This window comes from Eucyclogobius newberryi, unplaced genomic scaffold (assembly GCF_026437365.1).
Source record: "Eucyclogobius newberryi isolate DKJ021-1_F unplaced genomic scaffold, fEucNew1.0.hap1 SCAF_1, whole genome shotgun sequence".
Classification (NCBI taxonomy): Eukaryota; Metazoa; Chordata; class Actinopteri; order Gobiiformes; family Gobiidae; genus Eucyclogobius; species Eucyclogobius newberryi.
In genome coordinates this window covers 23,485,282-23,507,739 of record NW_027315723.1, presented here as the reverse complement: position 1 = coordinate 23,507,739, position 22,458 = coordinate 23,485,282, and the positions used below count along the sequence as shown (strand labels likewise).

The 22,458-nt window shown below is 44.1% G+C and overlaps 1 protein-coding gene across 1 annotated transcript in view; it reads right to left on the bottom strand.

Annotated features, from left to right (window-relative positions):
* Nucleotides 1–1,889: 1,889 nt before the first annotated feature.
* Nucleotides 1,890–22,458, bottom strand: part of opn5 (opsin 5) — an 85,477-nt gene continuing 64,908 nt past the window's right edge. Inside the window, exons 4-7 of the mRNA XM_072440467.1 lie at nt 18,657–18,827; nt 8,873–9,207; nt 5,670–5,914; nt 1,890–2,545 (exon numbers count right to left, since the gene is read on the bottom strand). Coding sequence (XP_072296568.1) covers nt 2,479–2,545; nt 5,670–5,914; nt 8,873–9,207; nt 18,657–18,827 — 818 coding nt within the window. The 3' untranslated portion in view covers nt 1,890–2,478. The remainder of the gene's footprint in view (nt 2,546–5,669; nt 5,915–8,872; nt 9,208–18,656; nt 18,828–22,458) is intronic.

Genomic DNA, 22,458 nt, shown 5'->3' with positions numbered 1-22,458 from the left:
GTGTGTGTGAGCGTGCGTGCGTGTGTGTGTGTGTGTGTGTGTGTGCGTGCGTGTGTGTGCGTGCGTGTGTGTGTGTGTGTGTGCGTGCGTGTGTGTGTGTGTGTGTGTGTGTGTGTGTGTGTGTGCGTGCGTGTGTGCGTGCGTGTGTGTGTGTGTGTGTGCGTGCGTGTGTGTGTGTGTACCCTTGGTACTATTCTAAAATAAATAAATAAAACACCATTGTCATATCTTTTTTCTAATCTTTGTCAAATATGTTTCTTCTTTTCTAGCCCAGCCAAACGTCCTTGTCTGGTTTGATAGACTTTGTCTGGTATCACTTAATCTGAGTTTGTTTTCCAGTGTAATCTCAGGTTAAGGAAGTAATGAGAGAATCTAAGGTTAACAAATAAGACAATGACTGAAAAGCAAAATCCACAGTTGATAGTATAAGCTGTTCTCTGTTCTATGTCTGTATGATGCACTTGGATAACTGTGATACAGTTTGGTATTTCCCAATTATTTTACAAATAACTCTCTGTGTAACATTTCTGACTTGCTGAACAAAAAGCAGTGGGACTGGCTGACCTCTCCGAAAACTCCGTAGACGAGACATTAATAATGTTGATCATTATATACACACACAATCACAAACATGATTTGCATATTGAGTGTAAGGTCAAAGAAAGTGGAAGTGATTTAGTTCACAGTCAACACAAGTTGCACACAGTGAGTTTTATACTTTGTTCTGATTGGTTCCTCTACATCATGTGACATAAGTGTTCTTCAAATACATCATGGAAAACATTTATTGGTGACTGCACATGTCTGCAAGACACACTTGGACCACAAGGAGTGAGTGGGGAGAGCACAGGGTTAGGCAGGTGCTCAGGACATGTTCAAACACAGAGAACAAAGGAGGCTTCATGTTTACTCGGAGCTCCGCTCACTGACACAAATCAACACTCATTTCATTCAGAAAATGGTCTATATATATACATATACATATTATGTATGTGCTATGGCCTTTTCTCCTGAAACTCATCTTCTCTTCCCCTGTGAAGTGCGACTGTTGATAGAAGAGCTCAAACACACGAGGTTCTGCGTTTCCTGACTTTTCATTGTATAAAAACTTTAAAGCCTCATGTGATTAATTGCCGACCAAAACAGAGTTGCAACACTAGATTAGCAGTGATGCTAACTCACTCAGCAGTGATGCTAACTCACTCAGGAGTCTCTAAAATGGACATTAAAAGTGCCAACAGAGGTGAAGGAGTTGGACAAACTTCCCATGGATTTATCAGAGGAAAATCTGTGTCATTTGGAGCTGTGTCCAAACAGATGAGGACGTCAGAGTGAGTGCATTTGTGTTTGATGCACTTTAGCTTTGGTTGTAAGTGTAAAAGTAGTTGCATTTTTCACATTATACATTTGGTGTTTAGGCAAAAATATCACCATGTGCCTCGCTGTTGCCATTGTTTGTGGATCTCACTCTTCTAAAAAGATGAAAATAGAAAGCACAGACGCTGTGTCCAGCGCGTTCATTTTCATTAGCCACTGGGCTCCGGACTTTGCAATTCAGATGCAAGTCCAGTAGTAACTGTTCCACACCACGTTTGTTCTGTATGTTACTGTGTTAATAAGTCGTTTTGAGTCAACATTAGAAAAAACAACAACCATGTGAGTAATCCACAAACATGGCCCCTAACAGCCAAACTCAGCGGAAGCTCTCCAGCGAGTAATAAATCTATATATTACATACATGTGAATACCTTCCCTGAGCTGCTCCTTTCTGTACTGTAGCATCAATGCTATAAGGACCAATGAATAATAAAAGACCATGGTCTTTTATTCAAGAGTTAGTTCTTGATTAGCAAGACAAGTTCCTATGTTTGTTCTGTTCATTGACAATGGCAGTAAACCTGTTCTGATTCTGATTGATACTGGTACAATGACCCCCTTGCGTGTGAAGGGTCAATAAAATAGGAATAAAGACAGACGACATTGATGAAAACATAAGAGCATATGATTACATACCTCAGAAGACTAATGGTCTAAACAATGAGCCACAATTTTTTTTAAGAAAGAAAAGTTACTGTAAAAACATGTGTCCAGATGAGCGGCACTTACGTCCTCTTCAGAGCCACAGTGGGGAGAAACATGCAACTAAAATAATATTTCACTTGAAACCATTTGTAGAAGTCTTTACTCATAAAGTCAATAGAAATTATTAAAATAATTTCACATTTTCAGCCTGAGTGAGCGTAGAGCGTTTCTTGTACGGCAGGACATTGTTCTAAGAAACATGTAGAAGCTCACAAATCACGAGGTCGTTGCTACACTAGGTTCCGTGTGGTGGAGTGGTGAGCGGGGGTGCACACAGACACAGGACCCCAGGGTGAGGCTTCATGTGTAGGCAGCGTGTTGAGGGACAGAGGGGCACAGGAAGCAAGGCAAAGCTGGCCAGGTCCACAGGCTGCAAGGGGAAGTCAGTGTCAACGCTCACATCTCCACAAGGGAGTCTTTGGCTGCCGGGGCGTCCTTTATCGTGCCTGAAATGGTGTAAAATCTGCAGAAGAATAAACAAGGACATTAGGAGACAGTTGAGAAATGCCACCATTGGTAAAAAGCTTCCCAAAAAGTGGTTGTTCTTGATTTTGTAACCTAGAGACTATTTGACTGTGATCCAGAATACACACTCCTTCTGTTGCGCCACGTGTCAAACTCAAAGAGTAGCACGCCATCAGATTTGTTTATTTCTGTGATGCATGTGAAACATTGGAGAGCAAAATCAAACTTCTCTCACCTCAGATTAACAGTATTTTGTGCTTTGCCCCTTGAAAACTGCTGTTTTTTAGTCCCTATGAGACGTTATTCCTTTCTTTTTTCCTCTTGAGCAGACATATTTGGACCATGTGGGTAACCGATTGGCTAATCCATCTGACAATCACACCCATTTAGACTCTGAGAGATGAAACCGGTGACCAGACTAACATAAATCTCTGTATAATTAATACTGAGAAATATAATTCTGGACTTTCCAGGGAAATAGACAATAGAATCAAATGGTGCAGTCTTTTTTTTTTTTAAGTTTGTTTTTTAGATGAAAAAAGTACTGGGTGTTCCCCATGTAGCACAACTTGGTTTGCTTGGTATGGTTTGAATGACAGCAATTGTACCTTCTCAAGACACATGAATGAAATAAGATATAGGACTTCAATAAAAAGCAATTTTAGGGCTGTTACTGTAATTATCCAATCAAAAGAACACCCGCTGTTCCTACAAGTGATGGAAAAACACCTTCTGAACTAAAAGGGCTCACAACTGTCAGTACTGAGAATTTTTCTCACTAGGAGTCCCATAATATTGTAAGGCTTAAAACCAATCAGAAAAAAACACAATTTGAAGGAAATGTGAACAAAAAAGGGAAAATATGATACCATTTTATGAAATTAAATGTGACATTGTAACTTGGTCTTGTGGTTCACATGCTTGACTCCGTGGAGATAAGTTTGCCATACATCCTTGATATTTACGTTAATTAAAAGGACTTTTCTTATCTGAAAATCTTAAATAAATATGTCCTCAAATGGAAAGCACAAACTAGTCATTCAGTTTCCATGTATGTTGCGTGCAGCATTGCTATAAGTCAATGCAGCCTGTTCACTCCTCATCTCCTGAGGATTACGTTTACACTACCTCCAAGGTTATGACGGAGTCCTGACATTATTACTGGAAGGCCTTAGAAATGTATTGAGAACTAACATACCACATTGAACTTTGTTTGCCATTTAAAGAGACTATAAACAGAGGTGGAAGAATACCAATACATTTGTCAGGTAAAACGTATTTGGGGAAACTACTTAAGAGTTATTGTAAAAGTAAGTGTCTGGACGTATCATCTGATTTACACTTTGACATTAATGTATTTGGAAGGACAAAACATTAAATATAAAGAAAAGGTTACAAAAAAAAGCTCTACATCATAACGAAAGGAGCTGTGCTAGACACATGCAGATTTAAATCATTTTAATATTGTCAACATGAAGCTTTTCTCAATTACAGACTCATAGGAAGAGTAATCAAAACTAATTTAGAGTATGTTACACAAACTACCTATGCTGCTGTTAGATAACATTATCTGAAAGCATGGGATTAACATCCACTGCTATGCAGATGACACTCAGCTGTAGCAGATAGTCACACTGGACAATGTCAGTGTAGCCTTCAGTTCTACTGTAAGAAACCTCAGTCTTATTTGACCAGGAGCTCTCATTTAAAGCTCATATAAATCAAGCCTGTAAAACAACCTAGTTCCATCTGTGTAATATAGACAAAATCAGAAGAATCCTGCCTAAAAGTGATGCTGAAAAACGAATCCATCGATTTGTAATGTCAAGATTAGGCTACTGTAACTCCCTGCTCGCAGCATGTCCTAAAAGCTCTATAAAAAGCTTTCAACTTGTTAGAAATGCCGCAGCAGGATTACTAACAGGAACTAGAAGAAGAGAGCACATTACGCCAGTGCTGAAGTCTCTTCACTGGCTCCCCGTCGAGTCTAGAATCAAATTTAAAATTCTACTCCTGACCTACAAAGCCATAAATGACATGGCCCCATCCTACCTCAAAGATGATATAGAACCATATCATCCAAACAGAGCTCTTCGCTCTCAGAATGCCGGCCTTCTGGTGGTGCCAAGAGTCTCTAAAAGCACTGCAGGAGGTAGTAGCTCCCACGCTCCTGTGTGATGGAATCAGCTCCTGTCCATGTTAAAGAGGCTGACACAGTCTCTTCATTTAAGTCCAGGCTTAAAACGTTCCTCTTTGAAATCACTTATGGTCAGGTCAGTTACAGAAATATAAACCCACAGTTTCAGCTACGCTGCCCAAGGAGCAACTGTGCTGGGGAAGTATGGCAGCTTGAGCACTATCCTGACTACTTATTCTATCAAACAATATTTCATATTTAATTTCACTTGCAATCTGTTCATTGCCTTTTCTTCTTCTTTTCCCACTCCCTGCCACTCCGAGTGGGACAGGCACATCGATGACCTGTGGACCCAGACGCTCCTCAACTGCCTGGGTGAGTGGCTCCAGCTCCACTGTCTATGTCGTGTCCGCCTGTCCGTCTGAGGGAGTCAGATTGGTCCTTCACTCTGGAACTCCTCCAGGTTTCTACTTTTTCCCAAGGAGGTTTAGTAGATTTTCCTGGCCAAGAAAGAGGGTCTAAGGACAAGGGACACTCGGACATCGCCCCTCGTCCCTATGGACATTGTTTAATCTGTCTTTTACTGTCGCCCCCGAGGCAACTACTGTTGTGATTTTGGGCGTTACAAAAATACATTTAATTTAAACTTTAGCTCATCATTCTAGCAGGAGCTATGGTAGAGTAGACATTTTCTATCATACTCACCACAAACTAGACATGAGTTTTAATGTTTGTTTCAGACATGCTCCAGTCAACCCATACACAAGCATATACCACATGAAACGTTGAGTATGTTGAGAAACTTGTTTCTTCCAGATACTATTTGTAACGGTATTGTTTTATTTACTCTGTTGGAAGCTTGTATTTCTAATGAACGGGAAAGGCGCCAGAAAATTCCTCATCTCAGACACACAATTTCCCCCTTCTGTTATCTTTGTACCAGACATGTATTTTTCTATCAAAGAATGCTGCTTATGTGTAATACCTGGACTTCCTAAAGTTGGTGCGTTTCTTCAGGACTTTGAAGCAGGACGATTTGGCGCAGGACTTCTTGAGGTCCACCAGCTGGTATATCATGGGGTTGTACATGGCTGAGGATTTGGCCAATAGCGTGGGGATGACAGAGACAGGGATGGGCACAGAGTCTGGCTCTCCAAACGCCGACACTACGGACACTACAGCGTAAGGGATCCAGGCTATTAAGAAGCCAGCGCAGATCAGCATGGCCACCTGAAGAAGTGAACAAACAAGAGAACGTTACAGGACCAAACCGTTAAAGAGGGCATTTCTACTTTAATGAGGTTTTAACCTTGTTACAACGGTGTGTCATCATCATTATCTTACTCAAAGTTTCAAAGTTGTATTTTGATTGTTTCATGCATGTATGAGTAATCATGTATTGTCTTGCAACTGAGGCTCGAGTGCTCAGAATGTCACGGAGCACAATCTGCTGCTGGTCCTTTACTAATTTAAATACGGTATATTAAAAGTATATTATATTATATTAAACCATTGTCCAGATGACAACAACTGAATATTTTTCTACAATAGAACACTTCTGGACGAATGAGGGATTACAACAACCTACCTGAAAAAAAACACAATATGTCTCCTTCAAGAAAACATGTAACTTAAGTATTTAGCATAGCTACAGAAACGTATTCATAATATCTTTACATGTTGTCAATGATCGTTTCATTTTCTCGGATCAGACATTATACAGCTTTAATTTTTTCACAACAAAGTCTGGACGGTTAGTTTTAACCAATGACATAAAAAATGTCCCAAGTTAATTCGGCCAAACCCGGGAAAACGCCATAGCAACCGCCTTGGTAACCAAATGCTTAAAGAGCGGTCGCAAAATCAGTGTCGTCACACCGTGAACACGCGGTACCCGCACCCTCGATGTTCTCGTCTGAAATATGCTAAAACAGAGCGGCATTTTAAGTTTTACACGACAAATCTTGCAATAACACGGAGATGTGTAGCACTGCACTGCCCTCAAGAGGGAAACGAGCTCTTTGAGTGGCCAAAGCGGAACAGTAGAGGACGTTATTGGACAACAACATACCGACATTTCACAGAAGACAGTTTCCAAAACCTAAGCGAAGAATCTACTTGAATATGCGAAAAAGTAAGACATGGAGTTATACACGGTCTGGGTAAAACCGCATGTTTCAGAATTACGCTCTTTTGCTGCGTTCGTGTTTTTGCCTTCCCATAACCCGGAAATGTGTCGTCACACCGTGACAGTGTCTTGCCAACACTGAGGATATTTACACTGAAGTGGACAGCGATAGCGAGCAAAATACAACTAGATCAGGGGTGTCAAACTCATTTGGGCCGCGGGCCAAATTTCGACGCTCAGGCTGGGTCGCGGGCCGAACATAACGTAAAACAAAAAACTATTAAAAATATATAGTAAATAAATAGCTTTATATAGCCTACGCTGTTTTGAAGCAATTACTGGATCGATTAAAAAAAATTACAAAACGTTAGTTCTCATAAACTGAAATGTATATAGAAAAAACAAGGGTAATTTCACCAACACTGAGCTTCAGTTTATGTCATTACAACTTCAGAGTTGATCTACAGTTCTACACAAAGATAAACATTTCATTTTAACAAAATAAGCTTCTCAAGATCTAAAAAAACTTTTAAATGTCCTAACTAACATTTCCACGTCTGTGTAGTTATCTGTTCACCTGAACTGACACACCACTAAACTTCTGCTCAAAAGTGCTTAAAGTGCACTTCTCCCTCTGCAGCTCACACAGCAGTGCAGCAGAGCCCCGTGGGGGAGGGGCGGCCACCGGCGGCATTGTGGGACACACAGTTTTAGCGATAAAAACGGTTACGGATGTAACTACAGTTCTATGAATCGATTAGAAAAAAAAAACTTTTAAAAAAATATAGAAATTTGATATATAAATCGTCATTTAAAACGTCTCGCGGGCCAGAACTTGACACCTATGAAATAGATCCTCATCAAGTAAGTGATTTCAACAGATGATATACAGCTGTTGAAGAACATGTCCTGCCTCATTATTTGAGCTTGAGCCTCGTCAGAACATGAAAATAAATGACTATGAGGAGACGAGAATGTGCTGCTGCTCAGAGCCCGGTGCGCTGTGAGCTCCTCCTCCGGGGAAGACGCGCGGCCGCCACGGCTGTCTGGATCCCACGGGCGCGGCCGCGGAGGAGGAGCTCACAGCGCACCGGGCTCTCGGAGGACCGCGGCGGCGGGGCTGCCGGGCTGTGGATCTACACGCGCGGCAGGGAGAGCGGGGAGAGCCCCCGGAGGAGGAGCTCGCAGCGCGGCAGGGCTCTCCCGGAGTTATTCAGAAAACTATACCACACACCGGTCCATTCAACTTCCTGGTATATTTATTACCACCAGTAATAAGCATAAAGTTAGCACTCTGAACAACAACAACAGACATCACACACGGCGTCAGTCAGACAGCCGCATACGGCGACTACGAAAAGCACAGACAACTGCTACGTGAAAATATCTTGCAACTGTCTTTTATATATTAAGACTTGGATACTAAAGGCCGACGATGACTTGGAAGCACAATTTCAAATAACTTTGCAACCCATCTTTAAGCTTGGGCCAACGTCAATCATATGGAGTACTGATGAAACTCAATGATTAATGTCCGTTATAACGGTAGGATTTAATAAAGCCTGACATGATTGGGCTGAATGAAAAAAGTGTGTGAGAGCAGCACTAATGTATAGATTAATGAATTAGGAAGAGTATGGGGTGAACCTGGGAGTAATTACATATTTGGCTGCCAGGAAATGTGATGTTACTAAAAATGTGTGGGGCATGAAGACATTGAGAAATTGAAAAAAAAAAAATCACATTTACATAACATATTTTGGAGGTGTGCAAACATTTAATTATGAAGGGTATAATCATGGTCGATAATATATTTTAAAATGCTGTTATAACATATTATAAATAAAACAAACATGTATAATTTAAGTTATGCTACATTTCTGACTTTTTAGGTTTTTAATTTTAAACTTGGATCTCAAAAAAATACATTTAAAAGGTACGTTTGAGCATAATGTTTGATGGATGGCTATAACTTTGTCATCGGGATAACACAGATATTATTTTTTCCTCAATATCGTCCACCCTTAAACCAGACCATCATCTTTATAAAGGCCTCATACCTTCGTAAGTTTCATCTCCAGATTTTGGTTTTTATTGACTCGTGCATCCAGGTTGGAGATCTCCTTTGCAGATGACTTGACCTTATAGATGATCTTGACGTAAGAGAAGACGATGACTATGGTGGGCAGGATGAGGCAGAAGAAGAGGATGGACAGGACAAAGCTTTGGCCCGACACGGTGGACTGAGCCAGCCACCAGTCCAGCGTGCAGGAGGTGCCAAATGGCTCCGGCGCATAGTGACCCCAGCCCACCAGAGGCATCGTGGCCCAGAACGCTGCGTATATCCAGATAAACACCACTACCAGGAAGACGTGGCGCCGCTTCAGCCATGTTCCTGTCAGGGCAAGAGAAAGAAGATAGAAAGTTTCATTAGTTTGACAGATTTATACTATTGTTATCTAGAAACTGGCAACGTATTGGTGCGGCTAATATTGGTATCAGTGATATTCATGAATGTTTTTATATACTGGTGCCAGATTTCCTTTCACATTGTTTTAAATTGATGTAGAAGAACAATGAAGCTAAATGTAACGGTGATGTAAGAGGTTAGTGGTAGGGCCGAGTTGTTGTAATGGGTCGCATATGACCAAGGTTTGCTACAGGAGCTTGTGGTGGATGAACAAACACAGAAGTATGATTAAATTATGATTGTATTAAATAGAACAAACATCAAACTAACTAAATAAATAAATATTTTTTGACAAAAGGTTGTTCCAGCATTTGAAAGTTCAGTTCCTGTTCCTTTGAGTTAAAGTGTCTTTGAAAGTTCACTTTAAAGAGGATTAAGGGTGTCCGTATACGGTGAAAAAACAAAGAATGGCTCTAGCAGGTTTGTAGGCTAATTGGTCGCCCACCTTTTGAAGAGGAAATCAGGGTGTGTGGGGGGGAAACCTGACTACTGAGTTTGAGGATTTTCCTTAAAGAATGAATTTAGTTTTGAGATGTTCTTTGAGGCTCGTCAGAACACTGTCCACTGTCGATCTTGCGTCCGCCTGTCCGTCCAAGGGAGTCGGATCTCTCCTTCACTGTGGAACTCCTCCAGGTTTCTACTTTTTCTCAAAGAGGTTTGGTAGTTTTTCCTGGCCGAGAAGGAGGGTCTAAGGACACAGGCTGCTGGAACATTGTTTAATTTGTTTTTTCACTGTCGCCCCTCGAGGCAACTACTGCATTACAGAAATAAATTTGAGTAGAATTTTCTTGTATCAAGCCACTCGTGGATGGGCGAATGCAATGTTAGTGGGTTGGTGTCAATCATTAGAGGCCAAATTTGAGACATGGGTTACAGGGTCCCCCCCTGACCTCATTTACTTCCCTGTACATGGGCTGGACAGACAGCTGTCAGATGGCTGGCCAGGAGAGTATCAATAACTGACATCATCATCTGGCATTGCAATTGAAAGAGTGACAGAAGGCTTTTCAGGATTAGATGGCCCGAATGAATGTAATGTCGTCGGTCTGGTGGGCGACTTGCTCTTGTTGAGCTTCTTTTTGGTTGTTCAACTTCTGAGATGAATGTATCAGCCTTGAAAAAACTTCTGTAATAACTTAGTTCTCTTAATAGTTAGGGATTAGCCGTGATCTCAAGGCTTTTCGGCCGAGGTAACGCACAGAGGTCTGGAAAAAAATTAACTCTTCGACAGAGAGCTAGTTCCGAATTCTTTCGGTTGACGGTTTAGGACTCTCATAAGTTGTTGCTCGAGCTGCTCAAAGGTTGATGCAAAAACAATAAGGTCATCATTTGAGTACGTATCCTTTCAAATGGAGCTAAAACAGTCTCCATCCATTCTCTTCATTGTTTTATAGAAGCTTCCCCTGCCAACGTTTTATTGATGATTTTACTGAGATGCTTTCAGTCGTATGCACAGACTTTGATGCTTTAGTCATTACAGGTGATTTCAATGTGCATGTTGATAATGTAAGACTGAAACGCTAAAGAGCTTGATTCTGTCCTTGAAACCTTCAGTCTTACTCATGTGAGTGGCCCCACCCACAGCAGAGGGCACACTCAAGGGGCAAGGCAAAGCAAGTTTATTTGTAGAGCACATTTCATACACAAGGCAATTCAAAGTGCTTCACACAGCAGGAACAATGCATTCAAATCACAAAGAAAATTACAGAAACAGAAATACAAGAAAAATAAACTAAATTTAAAAAAATTAAAAACACCTAGCCACAAAGGGTGACGTGTTTTCGGAGTCCAACTCCTTTTTAAATCAGTCCAACTGATTGTCTAAACTAATAACATAATAAGTATAACAATAACAATTTAAGACGTAAAAGAGAAGAGTGCAAAGAAAAATCCCTTCAGTCATATGCACAAAACTGTTTTTAGCTTAGATTTGAACATTGTCAGAGTAGAACCTGTCTCACATTTTCAGGAAGACTGTTCCAGATTTTAGCTGCATAAAACTGAAACGCAGATTCCCCATGTTTAGTCCTGACTCTGGGCACCAGCAAGAGGCCGGTCCATGTTTAGTCCTGACTCTGACACCAGCAGGAGGCCGGTCCATGTTTAGTCCTGACTCTGGCACCAGCAGGAGGCCGGTCCATGTTTAGTCCTGACTCTGGCATCAGCAGGAGGCCGGTCCATGTTTAGTCCAGACTTTGGCACCAGCAGGAGGCGGTCCATGTTTAGTCCTGACTCTGGCACCAGCAGGAGGTTGGTTGATGTTTAGTCCTGACTCTGGGCACCAGCAGGAGGCTGGTCCATGTTTGGTCCTGACTCTGGCACCAGCAGGAGGCCGGTCCCTGAGGTCCTCAGAGTCCGAGATGGTTCATACGGCACTAACATGCTCGAGATGTACTTTGGTGCTAGGCCATGGAGAGACTTGTACACAAGCAGATCTGCTTTAAAGTCTCTTCTCTGAGCCACAGGAGCCAGTGCAGAGACCTGAGAACAGGACTAATGTGATCGTACTTCCTGGTTCTAGTCAGGACCCAAGCAGCAGCGTTCTGGATGTACTGCAGCTGTTTTACAGCTCGTTTGGAGAGGCCAGTGAGCAGGCAATGTTTTTTAGATGCTAAAAGGCTGCTGAAGTTATTGATTTGATGTGGCTGTTAAAGTTCAAGTCTGAGTCGATTATTACCCCCAGATTTCTGACTTAATTTGTAGGTTTCAGAGCGAGACTCTGGAGGTGACGCTAACACTTTCTCTTTGTTTCTGTGGCCAAAGATGATGATTTCAGTCTTGTCTGAGTTCAGCTGGAGAAAGTTGTTTTGCATCCACACACTGATCTGTTGGATGCAGTGACAGAGTGAATCCACTGGTCCATATTCACCTGCGACAGTGAAACATAGATCTGAGTGTCGTCTGCATAATTGTGATAGGACACATCAAATATTTAAAATGTCAATGTGGTTGATGCTGCTCTGTCTGATCATTTCTGTGTCTTCTTTGACCTGTTTGTCTGTTTTTCCCAAACCACCGGCTGGTCCTGCAGTTGTTCGGAGGAGACACATAAATGATGGCACAGGTGGAAATGATAAACTTGTTTCATATTCTAATGTAAACGATTTCTTGAACTTTGTTACATCTAGTGTTTTGAATGTTCTGGACACCATTGACCCGATGAAGGCTAAAATTGTTAAAAATAAGCAGAAAGTGCTATGGAGAAAGGGAGTGTCTACAGAGCCGTGGCTCCTGAAACTGCTGCGCTATTTGACCGCGCCGTGTTAAGGTTAGGGTTAGGGTTAGGGTTAAGGTTAGGGTTAGGGTTAAGGTTAGGGTCAGGGTCAGGGTCAGGGTTAGGGTCAGGGTTAAGGTTAAGGTTAGGGTCAAGGTCAGGGTCAGGGTTAAGGTTAAGGTCAGGCTTAGGGTCATGGTCAAGGTCAAGGTTAAGGTTAAGGTTAAGGTTAAGGTTAGGGTTAGCCATGAGGCTATATGGCACTGCTGTGGCTCCTGAAACTACTGGGTCATTTGACCGCGCCGCGGCTCTGCAGCCACGGCCATGGAGAAATGACGATTCGGTCAGGGCAGAGAGAAAGGGAGTGCTGCCGGGCCGAACGGAAATGGCGCAAGTCAATGCTCCAGATTCAAAAAGAGATTTACAGAGAGAAGTTGTACATGTACAACCTCAATTTATGTAGAACTAGGGAAGGATATTTTTCTGCTTATATTCGCGCTTATATTTAATGGCAAGTTTTGTCTTCTAGAGCTTTTTAAAGTCCGTAACTTTATCATTTCTGGGTCTTTTGGCTCATATTAAAGGTTGGATATGTTAAGATAAGATAAGAAAAGATAATCCTTTAATGTCACACAAGGGGAAATTTCGTTGTTACAACGCAGTTGAACAGGAGGAAAGGACAGATTATAGGAAGTTAAAAAAAAAAAACACTCTTAATAGAAATATGTCGGTGTAATCCCTCATTCGTCCAGGCGTGTTCCATAGTAGAAAAAGCTTCAGTTGTAGTCATCTGGACTCAGTTTAAAAAATTGGACGTTTCGACTCTCATCCAAGAGTCATTGTCAATAAAAGAATTTAGATCGGGAACTCAGATATTAATACTGTTCTGTGGTACGACCCGCCCATTGGGAGGAGCCTTCCTGAAGTAGAAGGAGTTGTTTGTTTCAACAGAAACTCCCCCTTGTATCTACCGAGCTAGCCTATTCAGAATCTTAATGGGCTATTAGAATCCTCTTTAGCCAACTGAGTCCAGATGACTACAACTGAAGCTTTTTCTACTACTCTTAATAGAACTCTAAAATAAAATAGATAAATAAAAAATAAAAAGATAAAGATAGAAATAAGATAATAATAATAAAATAATGATAATAGAATAAAATAAAATAAAGTAAAAAAAATAGCTAGCACAAGACTAGGTAATAGGTAATACTATTAGCAGGTAAGTAAACAGAATAAAAACAGAATAGAACACTCTTATTTACAGGTATTGCACATGGTTACATCAGTATTGCACATGTTCAGGGCTAGCAGTGTTTGTTATAAAGTCTGACAGCAGCAGGAAGGAAAGACCTGCGAAACCTTTCCTTCACACAGCGAGGGTGGATCAGTCTCTCACTGAAGCTGCTCTCCAGAGTGGACAGAGTGTCCTGCAGGGGGTGAGACTCATGGTCCAGCATAGATGTGAATCTAGCCAGGACCCTTCTGTCCCCCACCTCCTGCACCGAGTCCAGAGCACAGCCCAGGACGGAGCTGGACTTCTTGATGACTTTGTCCAGCTTCTTCCTCTCCCTCTCTGTGATGCTGCTGCTCCAGCAGGCCACACCGTACAGGAGCTGATGCCACCACAGAGTCGTAGAAGGTCTTCAGGAGTGGCCCTGTCACTCCAAAAGACCTGAGTCTCCTCAGGAGGTAGAGCCGACTCTGGCTCTTCCTGTACAGTGCGTCTGTGTTATGAGTCCAGTCCAGTTTGTGGTTCAGATGAACACCCAGGTACTTGTATGAGTCCACTCTCTCAATGTCCCGTCCCTGGATGTTCACTGGTGAGGGGGCAGCAGAGTGGCGTCTACGGAAGTCCACCACCATCTCCTTGGTCTTTCCCGTGTTGATGAGGAGGTGGTTCCGCTGACACCAGTCCACAAAGTCCTGCGCCAGTCCTCTGTACTCCGCATCATCGTCATCCGTGATGAGTCCGATGATGGTAGAGTCGTCAGAGAACTTCTGCAGGACACAGCTGTCCGTGTCGTGTCTGAAGTCTGCAGTGTAGAGGGTGAAGAGAAAGGGCGCGAGGACAGTGCCCTGGGGCGCCCCCACACTGCAGGTCCGAGTGTCAGACACGCAGTCCCGGGCTCTCACAAACTGGGGTCGGTCTGTGAGGTAGTCCAGGATCCACTCTGCCAGGTCATGCTCCACACCAGCCGTCTCCAGCTTGTCCCTCAGGAGCAGTGGCTGGATGGTGTTGAAGGCGCTGGAAAGATCGAAGAACAGGATCCTCACAGAGCTGCCAGGCTTCTCCAGGTGAGAGAGAGAGCGATGCAGCAGGGAGATGACGGCGTCCTCCACTCCGATGCCAGGCCGATATGCGAACTGCAGCGGGTCCATGGCTGGGCTCACGGTGGAGCGGAGGTGGTCCAGGACCAGCCGCTCCAGTGTCTTCATCAGGTGGGACGTGAGAGCCACCGGCCTGAAGCTGTTGAGGTCTTTGGCGCGCGGTGTCTTGGGCACAGGTACCAGACAGGAGGTCTTCCAGACCTGTGGTACCACCCTCAGCTTCAGGCTCATGTTGAAGACATGCTCCATAACTCCACACAGTTCATCTGCGCAGGACTTAAGGAGCCTGGGGCTGATGCCATCAGGTCCTGCTGCCTTCCTCACTTTAATCCTCTTCAGCTCTCTCCTCACCTGTGCTGCTTTGACAGTCAGTGGTTTGCAGGGGGACTGTGTGCTGGGGGGATGGGTGAGTCCAGGTAAAGTGGGGAGCTGATGGTCCGGGGCAGAGAAGTGAAGAGGAACGGATGCAGGGCATTGTCCAGCTGTGGAAGATGGAGCATGCAGCTGTGCAGGGGGAGGGTTGGGTGATTGATCAAATCTCAAGAAGTGAGTATTTAAATCGTTCACCCACTGTAGGTCTCCCTCTGTCTGGGCAGGGGGGGTTTTGAAGCCTGAAATGGTTTTCAGGCTCCTCCACACTCCCTTAATGTTCTTCTGCTGCAGATGCTCCTCCATCCTCCTCTTGTAGCCGGATTCAGCCTGCCTGATCTTCCTCCTCAGCTCCTTCTGCACAGTCCTCAGCTCCTCCTTGTTCCCTGACCTGAAGGCTCTCTTCTTCTCCTTCAGCAAAGCCTTCAGTTCACGGTTAATCCACGGCTTGTTGTTTGGAAAATACCGCACCGCCCGGGAGGGAACAGTGTTCTCAAAACAGAAGTTGAAGTAGTCCGTGATGCACTATGTGATGTTGTTGATGTCCTCCCCATGTGGGTCGTAGAGCTCAGTCCAGACAGTGGGGCTGAAACAGTCCCTCAGAGCCCCCTCGCTCTCAGCAGACCACATCCTCACCACACGGGACGCCACAGGCTGTCTGCGCACAATAGGTTAATACACAGGCCGCAGATGTACAAGGTTGTGGTCCGAGCTGCCCAGGGGAGGAGGAATAAACCTCCTTTGTGTTGGCAAAGAATAAATCCATGTTTTATTGTCTCTGGTGGGACAGGTAACATACTGGTGTATGTTGGCAGGACAGAAGAGGGAAAAGCGTGGTTAAAGTCACCGGAGATGAGGAAGAGAGCCTGCGGGTGTTTGTTTTGCAGTCTGCTTGTGATGGAGAACAGTGCTTCACAGGCATTGTCAGCGTTAGCAGACGGGGCTACGTACACTGCTATTACAATAACATGTGAGAACTCCCGGGGCAGATAATATGGCCTCATGCTAACGGCTAACAGTTCAATATCTCTGTTACACAGTTGTTCTCTGACTGTGACGTGGTTTGATCGACACCACGTCTCATGAACAAACATCGCGAGGCCTCCTCCTCTTCTCTTTCCGCTCGCCTTTGTTCTGTCTGCGCGCTGGAGATGAAAATTGTCCAAAGCAACAGTATGATCCGGATTGTCTTCTTCCTCTTGTTGAATGAAAAGCAGAGTTAGCTCTTTCATTACCAATGCGTAACATCGCAGACTGATATTGGTGGTTTTGGACTGAATACTGATACCAATACTGGGCCAATATATAAGATAAGATACGCCTTTATTTGTCCACACAATGGGGAAATTTCGGTGTTGCAACGCAGTAGATACAGGAGTAAAAGAACAGATGACTTATAGGAGCTTTAAAAAAAACACTCTTAATAGAACAACTCTTATAAACAAATTTCTTAAAGACAAAACCTCTCATATTCTTAATAAGGAATAGAGAGAAAAAAATAACATAAGACAAAAATAATAATAATAATAGTGGCAAAAGTAAACACTCTTATTTACAGCAGTTAACACTAACAGTGTTTGTTATAAAGTGTGACAGCAGCAGGAAGGAAAGACCTACGGAACCTTTCCTTCACACAGCGAGGGTGGATCAGTCTCTCACTGAAGCTGCTCTCCAGAGCGGACAGAGTGTCCTGCAGGGGGTGAGACTTATGGTCAAGCATAGATGTGAGTTTAGCCAGGACCCTTCTGTCCCCCACCTCCTGCACCGAGTCCAGAGCACAGCCCAGGACGGAGCTGGACTTCTTGATGACTTTGTCCAGCTTCCTCCTCTCCCTCTCTGTGATGCTGCTGCTCCAGCAGGCCACACCATACAGGAGCTGATGCCACCACAGAGTCGTAGAAGGTCTTCAGGAGTGGCCCTGTCACTCCAAAAGACCTGAGTCTCCTCAGGAGGTAGAGCCGACTCTGGCTCTTCCTGTACAGTCTGTGTTATGAGTCCAGTGCAGTTTGCGGTTCAGATGAACACCCAGGTACTTGTTATCGGTGCACCCCTAGTTGTTAGCATTACCATGTCGGCAGAACTTTTTCAGAGTTTTGGAAAGTGCATCATACATTAATAGCAGTGAATAATTAAGATACTAGAAATGCATTAGGAACTAGTTTTTCATATTTTCAAAACAGTAAAAATCAGGTACTGCACCTTTAACACAGGTACTAACCCAACGGCCATATCAGACAATCTTTATTCTTCAGAATTGTTTGGATGGCATTGTCTTGAAATTTTAGGAAGAGATTTTTGTAGAATGGAGTAAAAGAAGGCAATGTTAGTCTATAATCTGGATTTTAAATTTTCTTGCGTGTTTTGAATTATTTTAAATTGATTTACCGCAAAGAACTGCTGTCAATCAGAAACCAACAAATGAAGCAGTCAATTAGACAGTCTCTCACATCTTCACTTGATGATTAAGAGCTTTGGAATTTATTAAAGCTGTAGACAGCTTTTAGGCATAATAATATTGTAAAGATAACTTTTGGATTGCACTGAAATATTAGTAGTTGAGGCTTTGAATGCTGGTGTGTATGAAGGCTACAAACCGGCCCTGGGATAAGCGGAAGAAGATGGATGGATGTTTCTATATTCTTATATTCTTATTATTAATAATAATACCCAAAATTTGAAAAAGCATCCTTGAAGGTCCCATATCATGCAAAATCGACTTTTCACATAGTCACGGACACATGCATGTTTGTGTGTGTGTGTGTGTGTGTGTGTGTGTGTCAGACGGAGCCCAGTGTGTCAACAAGACTGGATAGGACACTGACCAACTGGTCTGTTATACACGAGTTGAAGTTACAGTCAGTGTGAGTACAGTTGTTTTATGACTGCTTCTTCATAAGTATACATGGGGCAGAGCAAGAGACTCCACCGCTGATGGTGCTAGAGGGCAAAGTGGCTGCTCAGTGTGAGCTGAAAGTGGAGCAACAGAACACACAAGCTTGAAGAAGGAGACAGGTAGTGCCAGAGCATAATCTTTTTTGGAATTATTTACTTTATTAGGGTTTTTGGGCCCCTAGGCTTTAATAGACAGGATAGCTAAAGCATGAAATGGGGATGAAAGAGAAGGGAGGACATGTAGTAACTGGACAGTCGTGATTTGAACTCTCGACAATGCGGCCGGCTGCAGGTGGAGCCTTGTATGTATGCTGCGACCACATGTATGCTCCATGTGCAGCTGGCCGCAATGTCGTGAGTTTGATTCCCGACTCAAAAGATATTTACTGCATGTCTTCCCTTCTGTTTCATCCCCCATTTCATTCACATATGTCTTCCAATAAAGCCTACAGGCAAAAATCCATTTAAAAAAACACCCAAAAAAATTATCAACACACAGTTTATGTCTTTAGTCGACTATTGCCCTGAACCAAAGCCTGATGGTGAATGTGACAGTGGCAGTGACACATACCGTAGCTGAGATGGCAAATCTTCAGGTAGCGGTCCAGGCTAACCATCGTCATAGTGATGAGGCTCCCGCAGCCAAAGAAGAAGCCCGCCCAGCCGTAGAACGAGCAACCCTCCCATCCAAACAACCAGCGGTGCGAGAAACTGGACACAACGAAAAAGGGCTTTCCTGTCACTGCGGGGACAGGAGGGAGCAAACGGAGGAAAAGAGGAGTAGAGCGGCACAGAGGAGAGCAGAGGAGAAACAGGGAAAAGACAGAAAGAGGAGCGTGAAAAGGAGAAGGACAGAGTAGAGAGGGAGAGGAGAAAATCATTGGAGTAAGTAGATAGTGAGAGTACAAGTTAAACAAAAACTATATAACATACAGTATTTATATCAACAATCATTGACCATCAAGTGAGGTGTTTTGGACAGGCTGTAGACTCAAATATGAAAATGATATAATAACTAATAAGGATATGGTCGGCAGCAATGTCACTTTCTATATAAAGTAAAAAAGGTATTACTCGGAAAATTGATAGTTTTTGTTATATATTTGGTATAATTGTAAGAAGTATAATATAATAATTGTGAACGCTTAATGGGGCAAAAACTATTTCAATTAAATTTATATTTATGTCATATTAGCTTTACTTTAACCTCAAGATTGTTTGATTCCATAAAGCTGGTCACATACCAGACAAGTGCTGATCCGTAAGTAAGTAAGTAAAGCTCAAGTTCCTGCTCAATAACAGATTGATTGAGTTCATATGGACAGGACTGCAGTGAAGCCCTCTTTGTTGTGGCGTGTTCGTTTCCAGGAGGCTGCATGGGGTTGACCATGTGAACTACAGAAGTCGCTGAGGCACAATAAAGATAAAGATCTGAACACTTTGTAGTATGAGACTCAAGTCTGTTCTGAGAATTTAAGAGGAACTGTCACAAGTAGCAAGCGCTCGCTTCAGCCCCACAAACGTAATAACTCCCACAAACGTAATAAAATGTAATGTAATAAACCGGTAAACATAATCATTTCCCACAAACGTAATAGCAATTTCCCACCACAAAACATGATAATCAAATTTCCCACAAATGTAATAACTTCCCACAAATGTAATAACACAATGTTCTTAGAGAATTGACAAAAAATGGCTACCAATTATAATAAATAATAGGCTATTATTATTTTGTGTCCCAATGATAATAATTATTAGACATGAGCCTGGCAAGGGCCTCGAAAATTGCTAAAATTATACAGTAAACATGGACGAATTTGATGTATGATATATGTGTCTGGTATCACAAATTAGAACTCTGCAAGTTCTAACTCTGCAAGCCACAATATTAGATCAAATCTGGAACTGACAAAAGAGCACAGCAGTGTTTTTTTGAAATCTCCTACAACAGTTCATCGAAAACATGTGTAGAACCATTTTGCTAATCAATTATTGTAGCAATTATTCTTTCGATGAATCAATTAGTTGTTTAGAACACAAATTTGACCGGCTGAAGATGAAGTGAAGTCGTTTGAAGCTCCGGGTGCAGGGGCGTCTAAAATGTGATAGCCCACCCTCCCTTCAAACATGTAACCGTGCATCCTGTGAGCGTATTGTGAATGTCACAGTGAAAACAATGCACACTCAAAATGGTGCAATCATGATCAAACAGAGCTGGTTCACAACATCAACCACTACTTTGAAAATAGAAATAACTGTTGATAAAGTGTGTGAATCCCATGGGCAACGCATTGTAGATAATGTGTTTGGCTGCAGCTTTCCATCTCTTCAGAGACTTTCGCCAGAGCAGTCTCTTCCCCTTTGCCGTTGGACTCATGGACACTTGAATAAATCTCTTCAACATGCTTCACTTCACTGTTATTCTTATGCATGCCTTTTATTTTTGAAAATTGTTGAAATTGATTTTTCAACAATTTGTTTAAACTATATTATTCATCCATCCATCCATATTCTTCCGCTTTATCCGGGGCCGGGTCGCGGGGGCAGCAGTCTGAGCAGGGACTCCCAGACTTCCTTCTCCCCAGACACTTCCTCTAACTCCTCCGGGGGGATCCCGAGGCGTTCCCAGGCCAGCCGAGAGACATAGTCTCTCCAGCGTGTCCTGGGTCTTCCCCGGGGCCTCTTCCCGGTGGGACATGCCTGAAACACCTCCCGAGGGAGGCGCCCAGGAGGCATCCGGAACAGATGCCCGAGCCACCTCAGCTGGCTCCTCTCGACGTGGAGGAGCAGCGGCTCTACTCCGAGCTCCCCCCCGTGTGGCCGAGCTCCTCACCTTATCTCTAAGGGAGCGCCCAGCCACACGGCGGAGGAAACTCATTTCGACCGCTTGTATCCACGATCTTGTTCTTTCGGTCACTACCCAAAGCTCATGACCATAGGTGAGGGTAGGAACGTAGACCGACTGGTAAATAGAGAGCTTTGCCTTTCGGCTCAGCTCCCTCTTTACCACAACGGTCCGATGCAGCGACTGCATCACTGCAGCCGCTGCACCGATCCGCCTGTCGATCTCACGCTCCATCCTTCCCTCACTCGTGAACAAGACCCCGAGATACTTGAACTCCTCCACTTGGGGCAAGGACACCCCACCCACCTGGAGAGGGCAAGCCACCTTTTTCCGGTCGAGAACCATGGCCTCGGATTTGGAGGTGCTGATTCTCATCCCAGCCGCTTCACACTCGGCTGCAAACCGTCCCAGTGCATGTTGCAGGTCCGGGTTTGATGGAGCCATCAGGACAACATCGTCTGCAAACAGCAGAGATGGAATCCTGTGGTCCCCAAACCGGACACCCTCCGACCCCTGACTGCGCCTAGAAATTCTGTCCATAAAAATTATGAACAGAACCGGTGACAAAGGGCAGCCCTGGCGGAGTCCAACATGCACTGGGAACAGGTCTGACTTACTGCCGGCAATGCGAACACTGCTCCTGCTTCGGTCATACAGGGACCGGACAGCCCTGAGCAAAGGGCCCCGGACCCCGTACTCCCGGAGCACCCCCAAAGGACACCCCGAGGGACACGGTCGAAAGCCTTCTCCAGATCCACAAAGCACATGTGGACTGGTTGGGCAAACTCCCATGAACCCTCGAGCACCCGATGAAGAGTATAGAGCTGGTCCAGTGTTCCACGACCGGGACGAAAACCACTCTGTTCCTCCTGAATCTGAGGTTCGACTATCGGTCGGATTCTCCTCTCCAGTACCTTGGAATAGACCTTACCCGGGAGGCTGAGGAGTGTGTTCCCTCTGTAGTTGGAACACACCCTCCGATCCCCCCGCTTGAGCAGAGGGACCACCACCCCGGTCTGCCAGTCCAGAGGCACGGTCCCCGACCGCCACGCGATGTTGCAGAGACGTGTCAACCAAGACAGTCCTACAACATCCAGATACTTTAGGTACTCAGGGCAGATCTCATCCACCCCCGGAGCCCTGCCACCGAGGAGTTTGCGAACAACCTCAGTGACTTCAGCTTGGGTGATGGACGAGTCAGCCTCTGAGTCCCCGGTCTCTACTTCCTCTTTGAAAGACGTGACTGAGGGATTAAGGAGATCCTCAAAGTATTCCTTCCACCGTCCGACGACATCCCCAGTCGAGGTCAGCAGGCCTCCACCCGCACCGTAAACGGTGTTGGTGAGGCACTGCTTCCCCCGCCTGAGGCGCCGGACGGTTTGCCAGGTTTGCTCTCCTTGAACCGACACCTTAACGTGGTGGAGGGGTTTGAGCGCCTGAATGATCCCGGGAGCTATGTTGTCGGGGGCTTCATGCCCCTGGTAGGGTCTCCCAAGACAAACAAGTCCTAGGTGACGGGTCAGAC